This window comes from Cupressus sempervirens, chromosome 4 (genome assembly GCF_028749045.1).
Source record: "Cupressus sempervirens isolate cs-2001-9-10 chromosome 4, ASM2874904v1, whole genome shotgun sequence".
In the NCBI taxonomy this organism is placed as follows: Eukaryota; Viridiplantae; Streptophyta; class Pinopsida; order Cupressales; family Cupressaceae; genus Cupressus; species Cupressus sempervirens.
In genome coordinates this window covers 642,918,746-642,938,304 of record NC_143121.1, presented here as the reverse complement: position 1 = coordinate 642,938,304, position 19,559 = coordinate 642,918,746, and the positions used below count along the sequence as shown (strand labels likewise).

General features: G+C 34.8%; 1 protein-coding gene across 1 annotated transcript in view; it reads left to right on the top strand.

The window, feature by feature from the left end:
- CPT4 (Undecaprenyl pyrophosphate synthetase family protein) overlaps window positions 1-19,559 on the top strand; it is a 71,028-nt gene that overhangs the window by 36,996 nt on the left and 14,473 nt on the right. Inside the window, exon 2 of the mRNA XM_089826338.1 lies at window positions 7,273-7,340. Within this exon, the coding sequence (XP_089682464.1) occupies window positions 7,273-7,340 (68 nt within the window). The remainder of the gene's footprint in view (window positions 1-7,272; window positions 7,341-19,559) is intronic.

Genomic DNA, 19,559 nt, shown 5'->3' with positions numbered 1-19,559 from the left:
AGGAGGTTGCAATTAAGAAAAAGTCAATGCATTCTGAGGGTCCTTTTATGAGCACATCAATGAAGATGATGTCATCATCTTAGAGGAGATTCCAAGAATCAATCGCTTGTTAGAAACTAAACTTGAGAAGAAGGTGGGAGATAATGAAGTAGATGCAAGTCTTTGTGAAGGCTTGATAATATTGATAGTTGAAGAGGAAGGTGAAGAAAAAATTGTAGTAGGTGAGGCTAAATGGCTTGCATCAATTGAAGATAAAGGAGCATGTCTTTAGGAAGGCATAAAAGAAGGAAAGAAATGGATTGTAGTTGTGGGTGGTTTGGTTAGAAATGAAGGTGTACCTATAATTGTGAAATGTCCGTTGGAGGACATAAGGATGATGGAAAGCATGGAGTAGCTGAGCAAAGAGGTTGGTTGTAAAGCAAGGGTATGCTAAAGAGGTGTATGTTGGGTGCCAAGGAGATGCATTTCGTGGGGTTGAGTGAACTTGGGTGGGTTAAAACCCACAAAGAAGAGAAGGAAAATGTTGAGTGGTGAGATGAGGAGGAATTTTGAGTGGAACAACATTTGGAGGGGTTTGAATGATTGTGGAATAAATTCCACATTGAGAAAGAGTTGTGCACAAAAAGTATGGTAGAGGAGGTTGGGTTTTTGACGAAGCTGATTCCACATCTAGGAAGAAGAGTGCAAAGCAGAGTTATTAGAGGAGGATGCTTATTTCACCTAGATGTTGGAAGTGAAAGTGCTAGTTGGAGGTACTTTACAAATGAGAAGGCCTTGCATCTTATAGACCTCCCAATTACAAATGAAGGAGTCAAATTCATTCTAAATTAACAGTCGAGATAATTTAGTGTAAGCCCTAATTTTGTTGGTTACAATTAACACCTTCATACATTTAACTGTTAGAGTGGGTTTGCAATTGCACCAAAAGATTGATCTATCAATGCTCGATACAACCACTCAACTTATAGTACACAAGAGGTGGTTAAGCCGTTGTCACGAATCCTGAGGGGAGCGCTGAATAAATTTCCAACAATCTCCGCCCAGTGTTACCCGAGGGTCTGAGGATTCGAAACTATGACCAAGCTCTGATACCAATGGTTAGAAATAATAGTCCACCAAGATAACAGAGAGGCAGGAGGGGTGAATCAGTTATCCAATTAAAACATTTATCAACCTTAATTAATCTTAACCATCCAATCAAAGTAAACAACAACCATAACAAGATGCACATGCACAATTACATGAGATTTGTTAAGTAGGGAAACCCTTGATTAGAGGGAAAACCCTAGTGGGAATGATGCCCAGAAAGATATACTGATATATATTCCTTGTTAGAGGATGGACCCTGTTAGGAGTCTATGAACACATTCAGTACATAAGAGTCCTTGTTAGGAGACATTGAATCCCTGTTAGGAGATTCCAACCCTGTTAGGAGTTGTAGAAGGCAGAAGGACCCGCTTTCCAAATAGCTTCTGTGGCAAGACCACTGAACTTTACTGTCCAATTGATCTCGTAACTATTCCTTGTAGAATAATTGTTTGTACTGCGCTTTATCCTCTTTCCTTTGTCCTGTCAATTGGACCAATCACTGTCAGACCTTGTAGACTAGTTCATAAACCTCGGATCCAAATATCAAACCTTGAATCTTAAAATAAAACCTCGGCAACGAAGTTCTCTCCAACTTTGCTCTGCTCTACTTATCTTCGCATTTCAACTTGCTTCTCTTCTGTTTTGCTCTTCGTGCTTCTTGCAATCATTCATACATTCATACATAACAAAGGAAAATGTCCTTCCTTTATACTGAATCCATAAAACAATTGCTTGAGTTGGCTATTACACCTTCTCAATTAATTATTATAGGACCTCATTAAGAACACGTTATACTTAGCGATAACATTAATCTTTAGCCTTGTAACTTGAATAATTTTCTATATGTGTAATATTATAATGAGCAAGCTTAACCACGTCATCTCCAACATGTCTTCTACACGCCTTTAACCTTGCTTCTCAAATAACAACTCTGCTAAGAGATATAACAAGTTTACCGGAACATGCTTTTGCAAACTCTATCTCAGAATAGTTTTCACCAAAACTTGCATAACTTCTTCTAGACTTAATATCTTATGCTTCCAAGGTTAGTTGCATATACTAGACACTTAGTAGTATCTCCCTTTAACTTCACTTAGTAAAAATGCTCAACGATCTGTCCGTACCAACTTGCTCTTACTGCTGTTCTTTTGTCAGACACCACAGAAAACTGCTATGTTGACATTAATGACAAACACAGTCATGAATGTAACATATTATCATGATAATGATCTAATCATGTTTCTACAATACTCCCCCGTAGAAGTATCATCAACGTTCATGCTTCCAACAATCTCCCCCTTTGGCATTGATGGCAACATAGATGAAAAACATCTAGTTCCAAGAATACCAACAGTTAAAGGTTGTTATCCTTTCTTTTCAAATCCTCTTCATCAATCATTCTCCCCCATTGATATACCTCAATGTGCTCTATATCAAGCTGTTTTTCATGCTAAGGCAAGCATTCAGTCCAGACAAACAATAGTGCTTTGTAACATTGGACTGATGCATTCTTGCATCATCTACTCTGATGTAGGTAGGGGCATAACCCCTAGCATACCTCGCAAATACTCAAAAGTCTCTTTGGGAAGAGGCTTGGTGAAAATATCTGCAATCTGCTCTTTGATGCTTACATACTCCAATCTGATTTCCTTTTTTGCAACTTTCTCTCTTAACATGTGATATTTGATAGAAATGTGCTTAGTGTTAGAATGCAACACTGGATTCTTAGACATATTCACTATGCTTGTGTTATCACAATGTATGACAACAGGTTCACTGAGCTCTATTCTTATATCCTTCAGAATTTGCTTCATCCAAACAACTTGATTACAATTGTTTGTTGCTGCAACATATTCCGCCTTTGTTGTACTTTGTGAGATACAGTCCCGCTTCTTGTTTAACCAAGAAACCAATCTTCTTCCAAAAAAGAATGCTCCACCACTGGTGCTCTTTTTGTCATCCGTACTGCCTGCCCAATCAACATCAATATAAGCATATAAAGTGAAGTCATTAGATCTGTCATACCACAATCCGAACTCTGGTGTTCTCTTCAGATATCTAAATATCCTTTTAACTGCTGCATAATGTGCTTCTCTGGGATCAACTTGAAATCTTGCAACAATTCCAACTGCATTTGCTATATCCGGCCTTGTGTGAGTCAGATATTGCAATCCTCCAATCATAGATCTTTACTTCTGCTCAACAGTAGGTGTCTCATCCTTTGTAGATAACTCGTGTTCAGTTACCATAGGTGTTCCAACTGGTTTACATGTTTCCAAACCAAACCTTTTCAATAGATCTTTCAAATACTTAGTCCGAGAAATAAAGATTCCTTCTTTCTCCTGCACAATCTGTAATCCCAGAAAGTATTTCATCTCTCCTATCATACTCATTTCAAATTCCTTCTTCATTTCTTCTTCAAACTTGTCACTTTCATTATCATTTCCTCCAAATATGATATCATCAACAAATATTACCAAAATCATCAATCCATCATCTATTTCTTTCCAGTATAGATATATGGGAACAATATACATGTTGATGATGATGTGTATAACCTCGGACATTAGTATGGACAGTACAGAAGAAAGATATTTAAGATGTACAGAACATTGGAATGAAAGGCAAAGGAATTATTTTGTTTATAAAATAATTACTTGACCAATTAGGGACGACATCTTAGATGTTTACTCTAAGATGAAAAGTTTATTTTGGTCTTAGTTGACCTAGCAGCAATTTGTGAAAAGGCATGGTATTTATGCAAAGACATCTTGCGAGATTATTATGAAGTAAAATGCATTTGTGAATGCAAAATTTTGTATCATATGCAGAAGCGAATTTTGATAACCTAATTTTGTGATTTGAGATCGAGCTGAGGTCAGAGATCAGCTGAAAGAAGGTACAACATCCATACTTCTGTATTCGAGGAACTTTAATTACTTGTTTGGGCAATGAGCTCTTCTTGTAATTGAAAAGCTCTTCTTGTAATTGGAAGTGCATGTTTGGGCAGTGAGGTCTTGTTGCACTCATTGTACCACAACTCCTAACAGGGACTCATATTTATTGAATGAGTTTATATAGTCCTAACAGGGTCCATCCTCTTACAAGGAACATTTATATTAGTACATCATCTAGTGGGTATCATCTCCATCGGGGTTTTCCCTTGGCCAGGGTTTTCCTAGTTAACAAAATATGGTGTTATGAGTTGTCTCTATGCATGGTTACTTTTATTGTTCAACATTAGTTGTTTACTTTCTTATGCACGGTTCAAAGTAATTAATAATATCCAGTTGGCGACAGAAGTTTGTAGAAACACCCCCCCCGCAGTATTCCTTAAGGCAGTTTATAATGGTAAGGCAATGGTGATCAACACTTTTTACGAAATCAACTATGACTCATCCAATCCTTCGTACAAACATACACACACAAATGTAGTATCTAAACACATCCCTGAACATGATTCTAAGCCCGCATAACTTATCTTGTCATATTCCATCTTTGCTGATCAATTCAACCTCTAGGATGTACAAAATCTGTCTTTCATATGCACAAACATATATATGTCGACATCAATGACAAACATGTCATTAGTGCAATACATAAGCATCATATCTAAGTGCCAACCACTTAACAATCTCCCTTCTCCTAACAAAAACAAGGTAAAAAATCAGAGGTGGAGTTGGATTTTTTGATGCAAACCTTGGAGTTTTTGCATTTCTTAAACCTCATTCTCTCCCTAAGTGTGTAAATTCAAAAATGGTAGGGATTCTTGAGGCCATAATTCTATGCAATCCAAGGAATTTTGAAGGGAAATATGACCATGAATTGGATTATTCAACGCATATCGGTTGTGTGAATGGATTTGCAAGTGGAAATCAAAGGCAATCATGGATTTTCCAAGAAAAATGTAAGTGGAATGTGGACAATCCAAGGGAAATTCAACCTTGTTGTGGATTTTCAAGTGCTAGCTTTAGGAGATGTGGATTTTCCTTGTTTTGTTTTTGGATAAATTCCATATTCCATTTCCAATTTTTGGGTAAAATCCAAAAATCCTTGTTTCATTTGCATTCCAAGGATAATATCCTTATTTCTATCTAGGAATTTTCATTAGTGCTCATCTATCATGAAAACCTTTCTCTAATCCTCACTCGTTTTTCCAAATTTCATTATCTTCTCACAAATGCCTTCTTCTATTTGTAGAATTTTCCACGATCACATGACAATTTTTAAATTATGTTTTATCAAGCAATCTTCCTCATGATTTTGCACTCTATTACCAGGTCGCTTGCTCATGGATTTTAGAGTTAAATTTCCTAACTTACCCATTCCTAATTTGATCGACTTCACCCAGGACAAACTTTTGCATTCTTCCAAACTGACAAAGGTTTACTCCCTTACCAACAGCTAAGAAGCTGAGACTGAAATTACTGCCAAGCTAAGCAAAAAATTTAGCAGAATACCTAAGCAACTAAGAAAAATAGAGGGGGTCCCCATTTACAATGGGGTGTGTGTGTTTACAACGCAACATATAGGTGTCCATGTATCTAGAAAAGTGTCTAAAAGGGGATAGGTGTTAAAAATCATGTAATATTTTAGCCTGTCTAAAGGAAATTGTAATTTTTAAGAAGGGACTCATTTTCCTACCATTTATAATGCTAGCATCGTAAATAACCCCATCTTGGTACAGAAATTGGGAAGGGGAAGAGGTCACACATTCATAAGTAGTAAGGAGTTGCATAAAAAATTGTAAAGGTACCTCTTTAGGTGCTCTTCTGGGGAAGTTGAACAGTCATCTATTGGCTATGTGTTGCATTCTTGATTGCTATGAGTTGCTCTCCAAGAGGGGAAGTAGGATTTATAACAGGCACAAAGTGCTATAAAAGGGAGGCTTGCGCTAGAGGATATTTGTTCAGAACTAATTTTTTCTCTTCATAGATAAAGAGTAGTAGCAGCTAAGAGGTGAAGACGAATACCTTTAGCTTCATCTTGCAAAGTTGTACAACCTAAGTGGCTAATATTTTGTAATTGAAGAATTTCTATTTCATTTTTATTGAAATAGAAAGCAAATTATTTCTTGTAATTTTCCGAGCTATCTCTTTGTAATTTTCTCAGTTATCTCTTTGTTATCCCTGTCATCAATAGTTATGGGCTTTAGTAGACAAATTTAATGCGTAAAGGATAACTTGGCAATGTGTATGCCTTATTATTGCAGGATTTTAATTTACTGAATCAAGCTTTAAAATAATGTTTACACTAACATAAACTTACATTGATTAATTACATGAATCTTTGATTTCTGAATTTAATTTACTTTAGTCAAATTATTATTGCATGAGTTTAAATTACCTGAGTTAAGCTTACCCAGATTAAGCTTCACAATTATGCACTTACATAATCTTACATTTATTAATTTCTGAATTTAGTCTTTGAAGGGCTTCCCAAATATTACATTTTTAAAAACAACTCCCACGAGTTTCAGTGTTATTAAAATTTTAAGGATATTAAATAGGGTCAATATTTACGCTATTGTTAAAAGCTTTATTTGTTCCTTTATGTCAAGTATAAAGAATCAAAGATCACGAATGATCAACTAAACTTCTAATCAATTTAGACAGTCTCCAATGCTCAATCAATGAGAGCATTGGCAAACTCTGCACTCTGATTTTGAACATTCCAATGCTGTGACTTTCCAGTCTGTCAATGCTTCATTAAAAACAAGACTATCGACTATCAAGCAAAACTGGAATATTGCACATCCAACAGTCCTAAACATTTACAGGGTCCCAAAAATATGGATGTTTTCATGTGGATCTACAGCTTTCTTTGTAATAATTATCTCCATAATGTATTAAAAACCAAATAGATATCTCACTAAGACATTTCTTATAAGATTTGATTTCTTAAGAAATGAATTGGCAGATCAAAAGGGGTCGTAAGGCCAGAAACATGCATTCCTGGCACTGTTTTATTTTGTTCTATTCATGACAGCCGATCCCCACAATGTCATGGTAACATGGTAAATGAAAAGCTCAGAAATAGATTGTCTAGTCTTATGGCTTATGCGTGACTGTCATTACATTAAGTACTGTGGAAGATAGGGCAGATATTCATAAAATATAAAGTATTAAAATCAATTTGTATTTTGATTAATGTAAATTAATGATTTCTGGTTTTCTGGTGCAGACAGAGGTTAGGTATCTGATGGACTTATTTCAGTTTGTCTTAGAGGAGGAATTGGAAACCTTAATGCGGTAAGCGACGGTTTTAGCCATTTGTAGCTTACATGAAACATTACTTTCAATTCCGATCTCCTTGTTTCCATGTGGTGTTTTCTTATTGCAAATGCTAAGGAGTGGAATATAAATAGGTTGAGTTCTTGTGATGCTTTCTGTATCCATTTATGAAGATTATAAACCTAATATGAAAGGAAAAATAAAATAAGTGGATGACAGTATATTGAATTTGGGGCATCAGTACAAATATTAAACTGGCCTGTCATTTATGACATTCTTGTCAAAAATTTCCATCTTGTGTAGCTAATAAATTCTGAAAAATTGAGTAAGCAATTTGCTTTAGAGTAAAACGTAAACATTTTAAATCAAACAAATTAAAAAGTTATGATTATTCCCTTAAATGAACTTTTATGTCAACAAACACGAGGATCTGTTAGTCCTTCATATAATGTTTGTATTTTGTCATTTTTATAAAATATTTATTGGATGGTTTGCGACAATTACAATTACTTAAATATTAGGATTTAATAAAAAATACAACATAACTTTATCCATATTCTTCATACACAATTACAGTTAGAATTACTATTTTATTTCTCTTTGGTTAAAAACTGTAGAAAATGTTTTAAAAACTATCCATACTATATAATGTGGCAGACCATACTGTATCCATTTTTCTGGTCCTGTCTCAGCCCAGATACTGATCCGGTTTGGGTACGACCTTGGGTTTGCCCAGGGTACTTGTCTAGGCTATGTGGAACCCACAGAGAACCCCAGTGCCTGGGCGAACCCAGGGCCATACCATGAGCCCAGACACAAACCAAGACAAAAATCTTCTCATTCCAATTAGGATAGTTATTCTTTTCTAAGTCATTAATGAAACTTTTAACATGATTACAATCAATATTAAGCATTTATATTTCTGTTGTTCGAGCAAATTGCTTAGAAAATACAAGTGAACATCAAAATGTGAATCTATTGTAACCATGAGCCCAGACACAAACCAAGACAAAAACCTTCTCATTCCAATTAGGATAGTTATTCTTTTCTAAGTCATTAATGAAACTTTTAACATGATTACAATCAATATTAAGCATTTATATTTCTGTTGTTTGAGCAAATTGCTTAGAAAATACAAGTGACCATCAAAATGTGAATCTATTGCAAGTGCCAGTATTTATGATAGCAATTACAAAATATCAAATGAAATGATTGACGCTAGCTTCTAGCTTAAACTCATTACTGACCATTCACTGTTAAGAACCCTTGCTTAAACTCATTACAGAACATTAACTGTTAAGAACCCTAGTAAATTTCTCATTCTTAAATGCTTGATTTATAAATTCATTAAGGCTATTGTGTTTTTAACATATGAACATTACATCATAACACAATTCATAGTAGATTGAGAAGCAAGCAATAGACATCATTAATGAAAGCAGAAAACAACTATTAATGGCTCCTGATGAATGATTTTGTTACCTTAGATTTGTTCATATATCTGGTCTTGGTATAACAAATTTATAATTGACACTTATCAGCATTTTATAGAGCAGATAAACATAGAAGTTGCATATATGTGTGTGTGTGTGTGTGTGTGTGTGTATACATACATATGTGTAGACGCACATGCATTGTAATATATAAGTGCTGTCATATGTGGACAACTCCCTTTATATATATTAAAGAAAATACACAAGAATCAATTAATGTGGTGAAGTACGCCACCCCCTTACCAATCACTACGAGCTTCACAACTAGGACTCTGTGTGTGTGCGTGTGTGTATACATACATATGTGTATCTCCACACACATTGTAATATATAAGTGCTTTCATATGTGGACAACCCCCTTTATATATATTAAAGAAAATACACCGGAATCAATTAATGTGGTGAAAGTATGCCACCCCCTTATCAATCACTATGAGCTTCATAACTAGGACTGGGTCAAATACATTTGCCTTCATTGTAAACATTGGCTTTGAACTCATCCAGTTTTTTTTTTTCAACATCTTTTCTGAAAAGCTTCCATGCCTTACTAATACTTACTTTTCTTCTCTTCCTCTTTAAGATTCCACACTCCCAAACCCACGGCAGTGGTCCCTATCTCTTTTTGTACCACCTCCCTATTATTTTGTTGAACATGTTTTTTTACCAGGGGCATACCCCATAAAAGGTATCCCATTGCCTGCACATGTGCAATGAAGACGTTTTTGTATAACTCTCATTCATGGTAATGCCATTCTTCCCCATAATCTCGCTGAAGGCATCAAATGCCTCCTCTTCATCTTTGAGAGAAAAAAGAGCATAAATCTGCTCAATCAATTCCTCATGAGACCCTGGAAGGAATTTTTTCTTATTTTCCATGGTAAATATGCCTTCAAAAATTGCCCCAATTCCACAAATTCATACCTTCATATCTGTAATTTTGCACCTGATCTGATCTACTTGCTAATTGAAATTCCTTGCCTTAATTTACTTTGGATCTGATCTACTAATTTGTTTCTTATCTGCAAATCCACTAGGATCTGGCTTAGTGCTGATAAATTTGCTTCATAACTGATCTGTTTGGATCTGATTTCTAGTCACTTTTAACGTGGTTCCAAACTCATCTTCTGCATATAATTTAGTTTTTCATATTTGCTGGAGACTTTCTCCTAGTTCTGCCTTGAATTAAAATTGTATGTGCTCTTACTTTGCCTTATTCCTGTTTTTAAATCTCATTTTCTCCTTCTTCCTGCCCTACGCTGCATCTCTTTGGAGAATTTCACACTTGAATCTGCTTTTGTTTTATATGAATTTGTGTACGAGTTCGCACTGAAAAAATTTAATTATGTGAAATTTTAAAAAAGGTGAAATCATTAAATCTAAAATTAAAGTATAGATCGATTTGCAAATAAGACTTATTTCTGTATGTATTATCATTCTATTCATTCAACTTAACGATTAAGCTCTATGGCCATTCTTCTCTACATAGCACTCACTACAAATTTTTTTTTCAGCAAACAACAAACAAATTCAGATTGATTGCATTTTGACTTCCAACCAATAAAGATTATTGGCCAGCAAAGAGATTAGCCTCCTTAGTTGTGAACCTTATGCTACTTTTTGTTAAAGCATGATTCATATGATGGCTACATTGTAATTTTCTTAAATATTTACGAGTATCATCCAATTATGTGAAGTTTTCAATCTGGCTCATGAGGGTCTTTGATGCATATATTTTCAATAATATAAATTATTGTATTATGCTTAGTTGCTGGTCCAGGTTTGGGTTTGAGATTCAGGTTCTCAAAGTTCTATCAATATTTCTTTTGGGCTGGTTTTGGTTTGTTTTGTGTTAGTTGATTTCTAGGATCACTGCAAATGTATTAACAATTGCCATTTTATTGATTGTGTTCCAAATGCAAATGAAAGATTATAAATAAGAGAGGAGACATGTCTTTTACGGTTAATCATCACTAGTTAACATATTAATATATTAGTAATATAAATAATGTTACATCCAATTTTTGACCTAATTTTAAATTTGCTCATAGCCGTTAGATTGAACGGATTTTTCTTTTATAATCATGTGAAGTAGGTAGTTATTTATATCTGTTTTATTAACTGTTAATGAGGATGGTCGTTATCCATTAGTTGTCACGTGATGTTTAGTAGTTGCGTGGTTTTGGAATTATGGTTAATAATTAAATTCTTTAAATGTTTATATGAAAATTATTATGAAACTTGTTATTATCGTGGAAGTATTGCAAGGGTGATTGCAGGAGAAGATGAAGGGGGAAGCATTGCTAAATGGGATCAATGGAATGAGATACTAGCCTAGTCCAGTCATCAGGATTGACATGTATGACCTTAAATTGCCTTAGCAATGACCTAGTGACTTGAACTTCAGGATGCAACTACAAGACTGCATGAGCTATTAAATAAACAATTTAAAACATAAAATAAATAAATAAATATATAATACGTACCTCAAAAGATTTTGAATGATCTTTCACAACATTATTTTAATATATACCTATGTACGTACACATATATAAATATAAAGTGACACCATAATATTATTTTCTTATAATGTGATGATGCCACCTCACAAATATATCTACGTGTACATAGATAGATATAAACTATAATATTTTTGATTTTTAATCTTCAAATCTTCTTCCAACCTTTTTTTCTTTCTTTTTCTTTTAAAGTCGATTTAACACTTGGTATTTTTAATTGGCGTTCAAAGAGCCAAGATATTCTTTATGTTACGGAAGTTATGTTACGGAAGCCAAGGAGTCACGTTATTTCTTTTTAATAGAAGTCGAGAGTGAGAGGCGGATATATCTATTCAAGCACCTGACTTCCTTTCTCAAGATCGACTCCCTCTATCATTGCTGACTTCTTTCATTATTTCCGTCCTTTTGCTCATATTTCTAGCTTCCACTTACCCATTCAAATCTTTGCAAACTTCAAAGTTTCTGTAGATTATAGCGTTGCCATTTCTGTTACGAGACTGTCATATATTGTTCTTCCTTACTGAAGTTGAGGTTGCATTTACATACTGTGGTTACGCCTAGTAATCAATTTGAAGAAGAGCTGATACACTAGCGTCTAGCAAGACTCAAATATTTCCAAAATTTATACCAGGTCATGTGGTTGATCATTTTCCAAATATTGCTATAATTCCTTTAACAACTATTAATGCATTTCGATTTCCATAGAAGTAAACTGCAGATTATACTCATTCATACTTAAATAACCTTAGGAAGTTGTTACTATAAATCATAGCAAAGTATCCAAGACATGGTATCGTGAATTATTTTTGCCATTGGAAGTCAGAATCAAATGACTTATTTATACAAGTTTTAAAGAATATAATCTCTCAAATCATAGATTGTGAAATGTTGGAAGCATCTAATTGTCATGAATTAACTGAATAGAGCCGATTGCTTTGAGATTCCGAATACCTAGGACTCACTGGCTGTATAGCCATGGAAAAGTGAAGAGGTGAGCTAAAATCTGCAATGACATGGAAGTGAAATCAGATATGATACAATTAAATCCAAATAATGTTACTTAATAGCTCATGCATGTTTGTATTGTTGTTTACCTATTGTCAAGTCGAGTTGTGGTGATCGGGTCATTAAACCCATCAGAAAAACCTTGGTCAAGGTCGTTTAAAGGCATGTTTGTCATCTATTGATCACTTGATGTCAAAGGTGTCAGTTATGCAGACATGTTCGTTCATAACTGTGTGGACATTCTAAACACCAGGATGCTTAGGTGGCTAGACTAAAAGTATCCCAAGCCTGATCTCAGGGTTGGGAGGGCCTTTCTAATTCAATAGATTGTGTGGAGATAAGTATGGTCTGAGGTTGGGAGGTTAAGCCTAAGTCAATACTTCTCTTATCGAAAGTTGAGGCTTGCACAACCAGCTAAAGTCCCACCAGATGATACTTGTATGTTTCTTTTCTTCTTTCCATGATAAGCATTTACTTTACTTGTATGTAGAAAAAGATAGTTAATTGTTATTATAGTTACTGTTAAATACAATTATTTTTAGTTAATCATTATTTCAGTTGATCATTGATATAGTTGTTTTCAGTTAAACTAGTTATTTCAGTTGATAATTGATACAATGATTTTCAGTTAAACTAGTTATTTTAGTTGATCATTGATACAGTTATTTTCAGTTAATTGTTAATCTAGTTATCTCAGTTGATCATTGATATAGTTATCTTAGTTGAACATGGTTATTTCGGTTAATCATTGATGGTTAAAACAATTAATGTCATATGATAAGGAATTCAGTTATCTGTTCAATGATTGTTTGGAAAATCTCTTTATAAACCATCTTTGTTTTTAATATGAAAAGCTGTTTGTTACAAATAACCATAGATATAATATATTATTATATATATATATATATATATATATATATATATATATATTATATACTATAATATATATATGTATTATATACAATAATATATATTATTTAACATGGATAAGTATACATAGGAAATGATGATTTACCAAAAACAATAATGTATATTAGATCGAATCAATTTGACTGAAGGTACAACTTTAACACTCCCTCTTAGCAAGGAAGGATTTCTAGAACACATTATGCTCTCAAGGATATGAAGAGATATCTCAGTATGATATTCAATTCACTATGAGGCTAAATTTCTCATTTTTCATAACACACAAATTTCCATAACTTCAATATAAGTTTAAACACCACCTTAAGTGTGGTCTATAATAGTAACTATGTCATGGTGTCCGGCAAGATCCGGCCTAAAGAACTATAACAACTTGGTTAGCATGGTGTCCAGCAAAATCCGGCCCAAAGAACCATGATGAGTTGGTTATCATAGTGTCCGGCAAAATCCGGCCCAAAGAACCATGATAACACTTGCTCCTAGACATCCAACACTTTTAGGTGCTACAAGTTAATGTAGCGTATCTAGGAGATAGTTCAAACTTTTGATAAGGTTGTCACCTTACAATAGTGACTTTACACATGAAAGATCGTCATCTTTCATTACACATGATATGTGAAATAGTAGCCACCATAAACCAAGTTAGAGGGTGGTACAAAGGTTTTCACCTCAATTTTCTCTCACAATGAATAATGCATTACAAGGAATTTCACCTAGAACTTCTCCTCATAGAGAAGATGTCATCCACAAATGATTGCACCTCAAAATTCTCCCTTTGAACATCGATCTTGGGAAGTTAGGTCTTCTAGTTACTTTCTCAGAAGTTCTCTTTACCCAAGGATGCCTGTCAAACTCACTCTGAATTTGATATCAATCTTTTGACTTTCTAATGATAAGTCATTACTTCCTCACGATGCACTCAAGAGTAGGCCCATCAAAATCATGCAATCACACATGTATTTCTAGACTCCCTCTAAGCTAAGTTACCGATTCGGATGCGGATTCTGAAGTGGATTCCGAAAGCGGATACGGGATGTGGGGATTTTTTTTTTTTTTTGGATGCGAATGCGGGAGGAAACGTATATGTGTATATATATATATATATATATATATATATATATATATATATATATATATATATGTTAACATATGCAAAGAAATGCAATAAATATACAAAAACAAATCATTTGATAAAGCATAATATGACTATGAATCTATGATACTTAACAGTTAACTGAACCCTTAAACAAAATCCAAGATATTTGAAAATTCATATGATATTCATATATCAATATCAATATGTGCTTGTCCAACATTAGCGTTTAGTCTCGACTCTTAAACAATAAGTTCAAATAGGTCATGTTCAAGATTCCAACAAAATAAAATTTAAAAACATGGTAAATGATTGAAGTCTGAAGATTCAATCAATCAGAGTCTGACTCTGAATCATAAGGATTTGCAAGAAAATCCACATTCTCATTGTCATCTCCAATTGCTGAAAGATCATTTGAACCAAGCATGGTTCCACTTATGTTAGATGCACCACGTGCCACACCAACATCATCACCGTCTCCAACTGTAACAAGATTATGAAGTGTTGCATCCAAATCTGCATGCTCAGGGGCTACATTCCAAAGCTTTGTTGCCTCTTCCTTGTAATGATCATTCTTACGTGACAAAAGACGCAAGTTGGTGTGGACAAAGACCAAGTCCTCGGCTTTCTTGGAGCCTAACCGGTTGCGCTTCACCGAATGGATAAAGGAGTATGTACTCCAATTCCTTTCAGCAGCAGAAGAACTAGCAACCTATATAGTTGTCACAAAACATACAAATGAAAAGCAAATTAATTTTATAGAATGCGTGAAACACTAAATTCTACAATGCAAGTGTAAACATAAAATTTTAAAACAAATTTACAAAACAAAATAAAAAACTTACTTGTGATAGGACTTTGATTGCAACAGGTTGAAGATGCTTGAAAGGTTGACCATACATGTACGACCATGTGATAGCTCCCATTCTATTTTGGTCCTTTAGTGCAAATGGAGAATGCTTTAACCCTGAAGCAAACAACCCAAATTCTTCCCTCACTTTTTCATGCCTTTCTTCCAGTGGGAAGAGTCTTGAAAGGGCTTTGTGGCACCCCTTAGCAACCTCCTCATCCGCAAATGGTGCAACTCTACCCGACATACCAGCTATCTCCTCACTATAGTACCTAGGAGATAAGGCATATGCAAGGAGGTGCAATGGGGTAGTCATCTTATTGCAGCGATGGTTGATAATTGCTTGCACTTGTTTGCATAAGGCTTCGCATTGTGTGGGGTCACTCTCATGTGCTTGTATAGAATGTTTTACCATCTCAACCATGGTGTCCATGCCATCATACACATCCCCTAAGCAAGGTGTATCTGTATCAGCAAAACGGAGCATAGTCATGATGGGCTCGGTGAAATCCAATACATATGCCACACGAGCCCACCAACTCTCATTCAAGATCAAATTCCTGATCCTTTGTGCTCTTTCTAAATTTGAGATCTTCCATACACCCCATTGATGATCAATGACCATTTGACTTAATGCATCTTTTACGTTGAGGAGTCGTCTCATAACGATTGTATGAGATGCAAAACGGGTCTCAGCAACCTAAGCAAGTTAACAATATGTCAATTGACAATATAATTATAAATTTTAATTTTTAACTAAATTACAAAACCATGAAACTTAGTAATTTAAAAAAATTAATTTACCTTCAGCAACTCCAATTTGGAGTATGTTCTAAAAATGGATTGTGACATGTGGTGGTTGGTCACAAACATCTGTATGTCCTCCCCCTCTTCATATATTTTCTTCACCCAATCTACTTGAGTGCCAACCCTCTGCATGATCAAGTTAAGGGAGTGAACAGTGCATGGAGTCCAAAAAATATGGTCATACTGACTCTCAACTAAAGCACCCGCACCCTTGCAATTTTTGGCATTGTTAGTGACCACTTGTACCACATTCTCACTACCCACCATCTTGATGGCCTCAATGAGAATTCTAGAAATGAATTCCGAATCCTTCACTTGCCCTTCACAATCAATGGCCTTCAAAAACATTGCCCCTTTGGGGGAAATTGCAATCACATTAATTAGTGGCCGGTTTCTTGTATCCTTCCAACCATCTGACACAATAGTTAGACCCGAAGTTTTCCAAGATTTTTTGATTGGTTGAAGGTCTCTCTCTATATGTGTGCCCTCTCTTGTTGCAATAAATTTGTACGCACCTTTTCATAACCCGGGCTTGTGTAGTCAGCTGGTGATTCTTTGATTGCTGCCACCATTTCCTTCCAATATGGTGATCTCACCAAGTTGAAAGAAAGCCCATTCGCATAGAGGCAACGTGCAATAGCTTCATCAGCGCGTCTCTTGCCCCCATTTTAAATGCGGTGTCCAATGGGCCTCTTTTACGGGTTGAAATTTCCACTTCTTCCTCATCCTCTTCTGGCACAGATACCTGCAAGAATGGGTGTTGGGAGGATGCCATTGGTTTAGTGGGTGTCTTTGGCTTGCTCTTTGAGGAAGGACCTTGATAGTAGCTTTTTTTTGATCTATTGATCAATGCATCAGTAGCTTCTTGTTCTCTTACAAATGAAAGTATTTCCGCGCTAGTCATCCCAGTACCATTTTTGCCTTTGCAAATTCCAAATCCTTTGCCAGCAGGGCTCATAAAATGAAGCTTCACTTGAGAATATGAGCTATTGAAAGGTTTTCCTTTGTTACTTTGACAATAATTGCACTTCCAATAGTATGAGCCACCTCCTAAAACCTGTGATATCCGTGTTGTATGTCTCCACAAAGGAGAACCTACATCAATTTTGAAATTATTAGTCCCTTCCCCTCCTTGGCCCCCCACTGAACTTTGACTAGCACTACTACCGGTATCCATTCTTGCTTAGTTTTTTGCAACCTATTTTATAAGAAAATAAATAAATTTTAATTAGTTCCTAACAACGATGAACATCAATGATCATGCATACAAGTGGAAAGAAGTGAGAAAAACTACTAAAATAGATACCCAAAGTTGCTTCTACATATCTTTCAAAAAAAATAAATTGTAAAAAAACTTTAAAAAAATCTTCAAGAACTTAAAAAAATCATCAAAAACTCAAAAAAATTCATCTAAATACTCAAGAAAAGGATTGATCACTTACCTTGAATGGTTTAAACTTCTTTGAGAAAGCTATCTCTCCCTCTTCGATCGATCCTCTTCGAAAATGCTGAACTTAGCTTCACAATGAAGGAGTGGCTGTAGGTGCAAACAAAATTCTCAAATGACTCTTGTGAATGCTTCTATGTTGTCTTCTAGGGTCGTTTTAGGGTTTTATTGTGAAAAAATGCTTTAAAAAATGCTTTTAGTCACATGTTGTTTCATAGTTTTAAGTTAAAATATACATTATTTTACTGGTTTTTCGCCTAACTCCGGCGGATGCTTCTGGATGCTCCCGGATTCCTTGCGGATGCTGCCCGGAAGCCACCCGCAGGCATCCAGAGGCTTCTTGCATCTGTCAGTATCGGATGCGGAAGCTAGGCACTAGGGCCATGCATCGGTATCTGAGCCTCTAAGTATTAATCTTCTAAGCTCTTGTGTTGGTTGCCTTTGAAGAAGTGTCATACTCTCTCTTAATGTTGAAGGATACTCATAATCTCAATCATCAAAGATATTTGCTTCAAGATCCTTACTTTATCCATCTTGATCATCAATGTCTTTGAAGTTAATATCGTAAGATTGAGTTTACACAATATTTGGTAGCATGTGTAAAGTACCAACCTTCTTTTCCTGCAAGAACATCCTATGATAGGCAAATAACTCTTATAGTGTGTATAGGATTATAAATAAATAAATAGATAAATGTAAAAGATACAAGTACTTATCGGCCATGAGGGTCATGGAACATCTCCTTTCTAAAGATGGTTCAAGTGGGAACAAAACATTGGTTATTATTCCCCCCACAGTATAAAATTCCCACTCTTATATCTTTGAAAACTTTTGCATTACATCAAATATGACAACTTCTTTCTAAGTTCCAAGTTGCTCTTTTCATCCATTGAAGGTCCAAACATTCATTAAGTTTAACAGTTGAAGCAAACATGTTCTTCCATTTTCTCAAACTTGTCCACAATATGTCAATATCTTGATTGAGTATGAGTGTGCCACATGAATGAATCTACAACTCATTCATCAACGAGAGACTCGTAGATGATTCAAATGAATTCTAAAAAGCTTCATTAACGTCTCACAACAACTCAAATTTCCTTTGTTCATGTAGAGGTATTTGTTTGATCTTTGGATTTAACCTATATTACACACATCTTTTAATTTGTGTATTCCAAATTTATATCATTGGTAAATCCATCACAATGTGGTTTACTCCCTCTAAATTAATATGATCAAGTGTAACATCTAGTTTTTTTGGGTCTTAGTTAACATCTAACGTACTCAAAAAAATACAGTTATCACTTCATATTCATAGGAAGTCGGTTAAATCAATTTCGTTCATATGAAAGGGATTGACGGTTAAAAACAGTTAAACAAAATTTTCTTAAACTAAAAACTTAAAACACCATAAAATGAAATTACTACAAAAATTGAAATCCACATACCACGGAAACTGAGGTCGAAATCAAAACTTAGGATGCTTCTGCAACCACCAGGGTTAGTTCACAAATACCTCTATAACAATATCATGAAATGACTTCTATCCAATATTGTTAAATCAAAATCAAAAGACGATTATCATTAAATACCACTATATAAAAATTGGGCATCACTTACCACTGTAATCATTAGGGCATCGATTACCATTGAAATCTTTTAGGGCTTCCAATACCACTGATTCAAATAGGGCTTTTGATACCACAGATTTAATTAGAGCTTCTGATACCACTGATTCAAATAGGGCTTTCGATACCACGGATTTAATTAGGGCTCCTGATACCACTGTATCATTTAGGATTCCAGTCATCACTCAATCAATTAGGGCTTTAGATTCCTTTCCTTCCAATTACTTAGCTGTGATAGTAACTCAAGATTAGAAAAATATACTTATATTCGATGTTCATATAAATGAAAAAAATCCATAAATCTATCTCTTGCATCTAGGTGTAACAATGAAATAACTCAATTATTCTTAACTTCTTGCATATTAATCATAAAAGTAAAGTTATTGGTTCTGATATAAACAATTGGATGCACATCTTATCTTTGTTCGACGCATGTTCGGCAACTTATGGAGAGGTGAAACATTGTTAGGGGCTTAA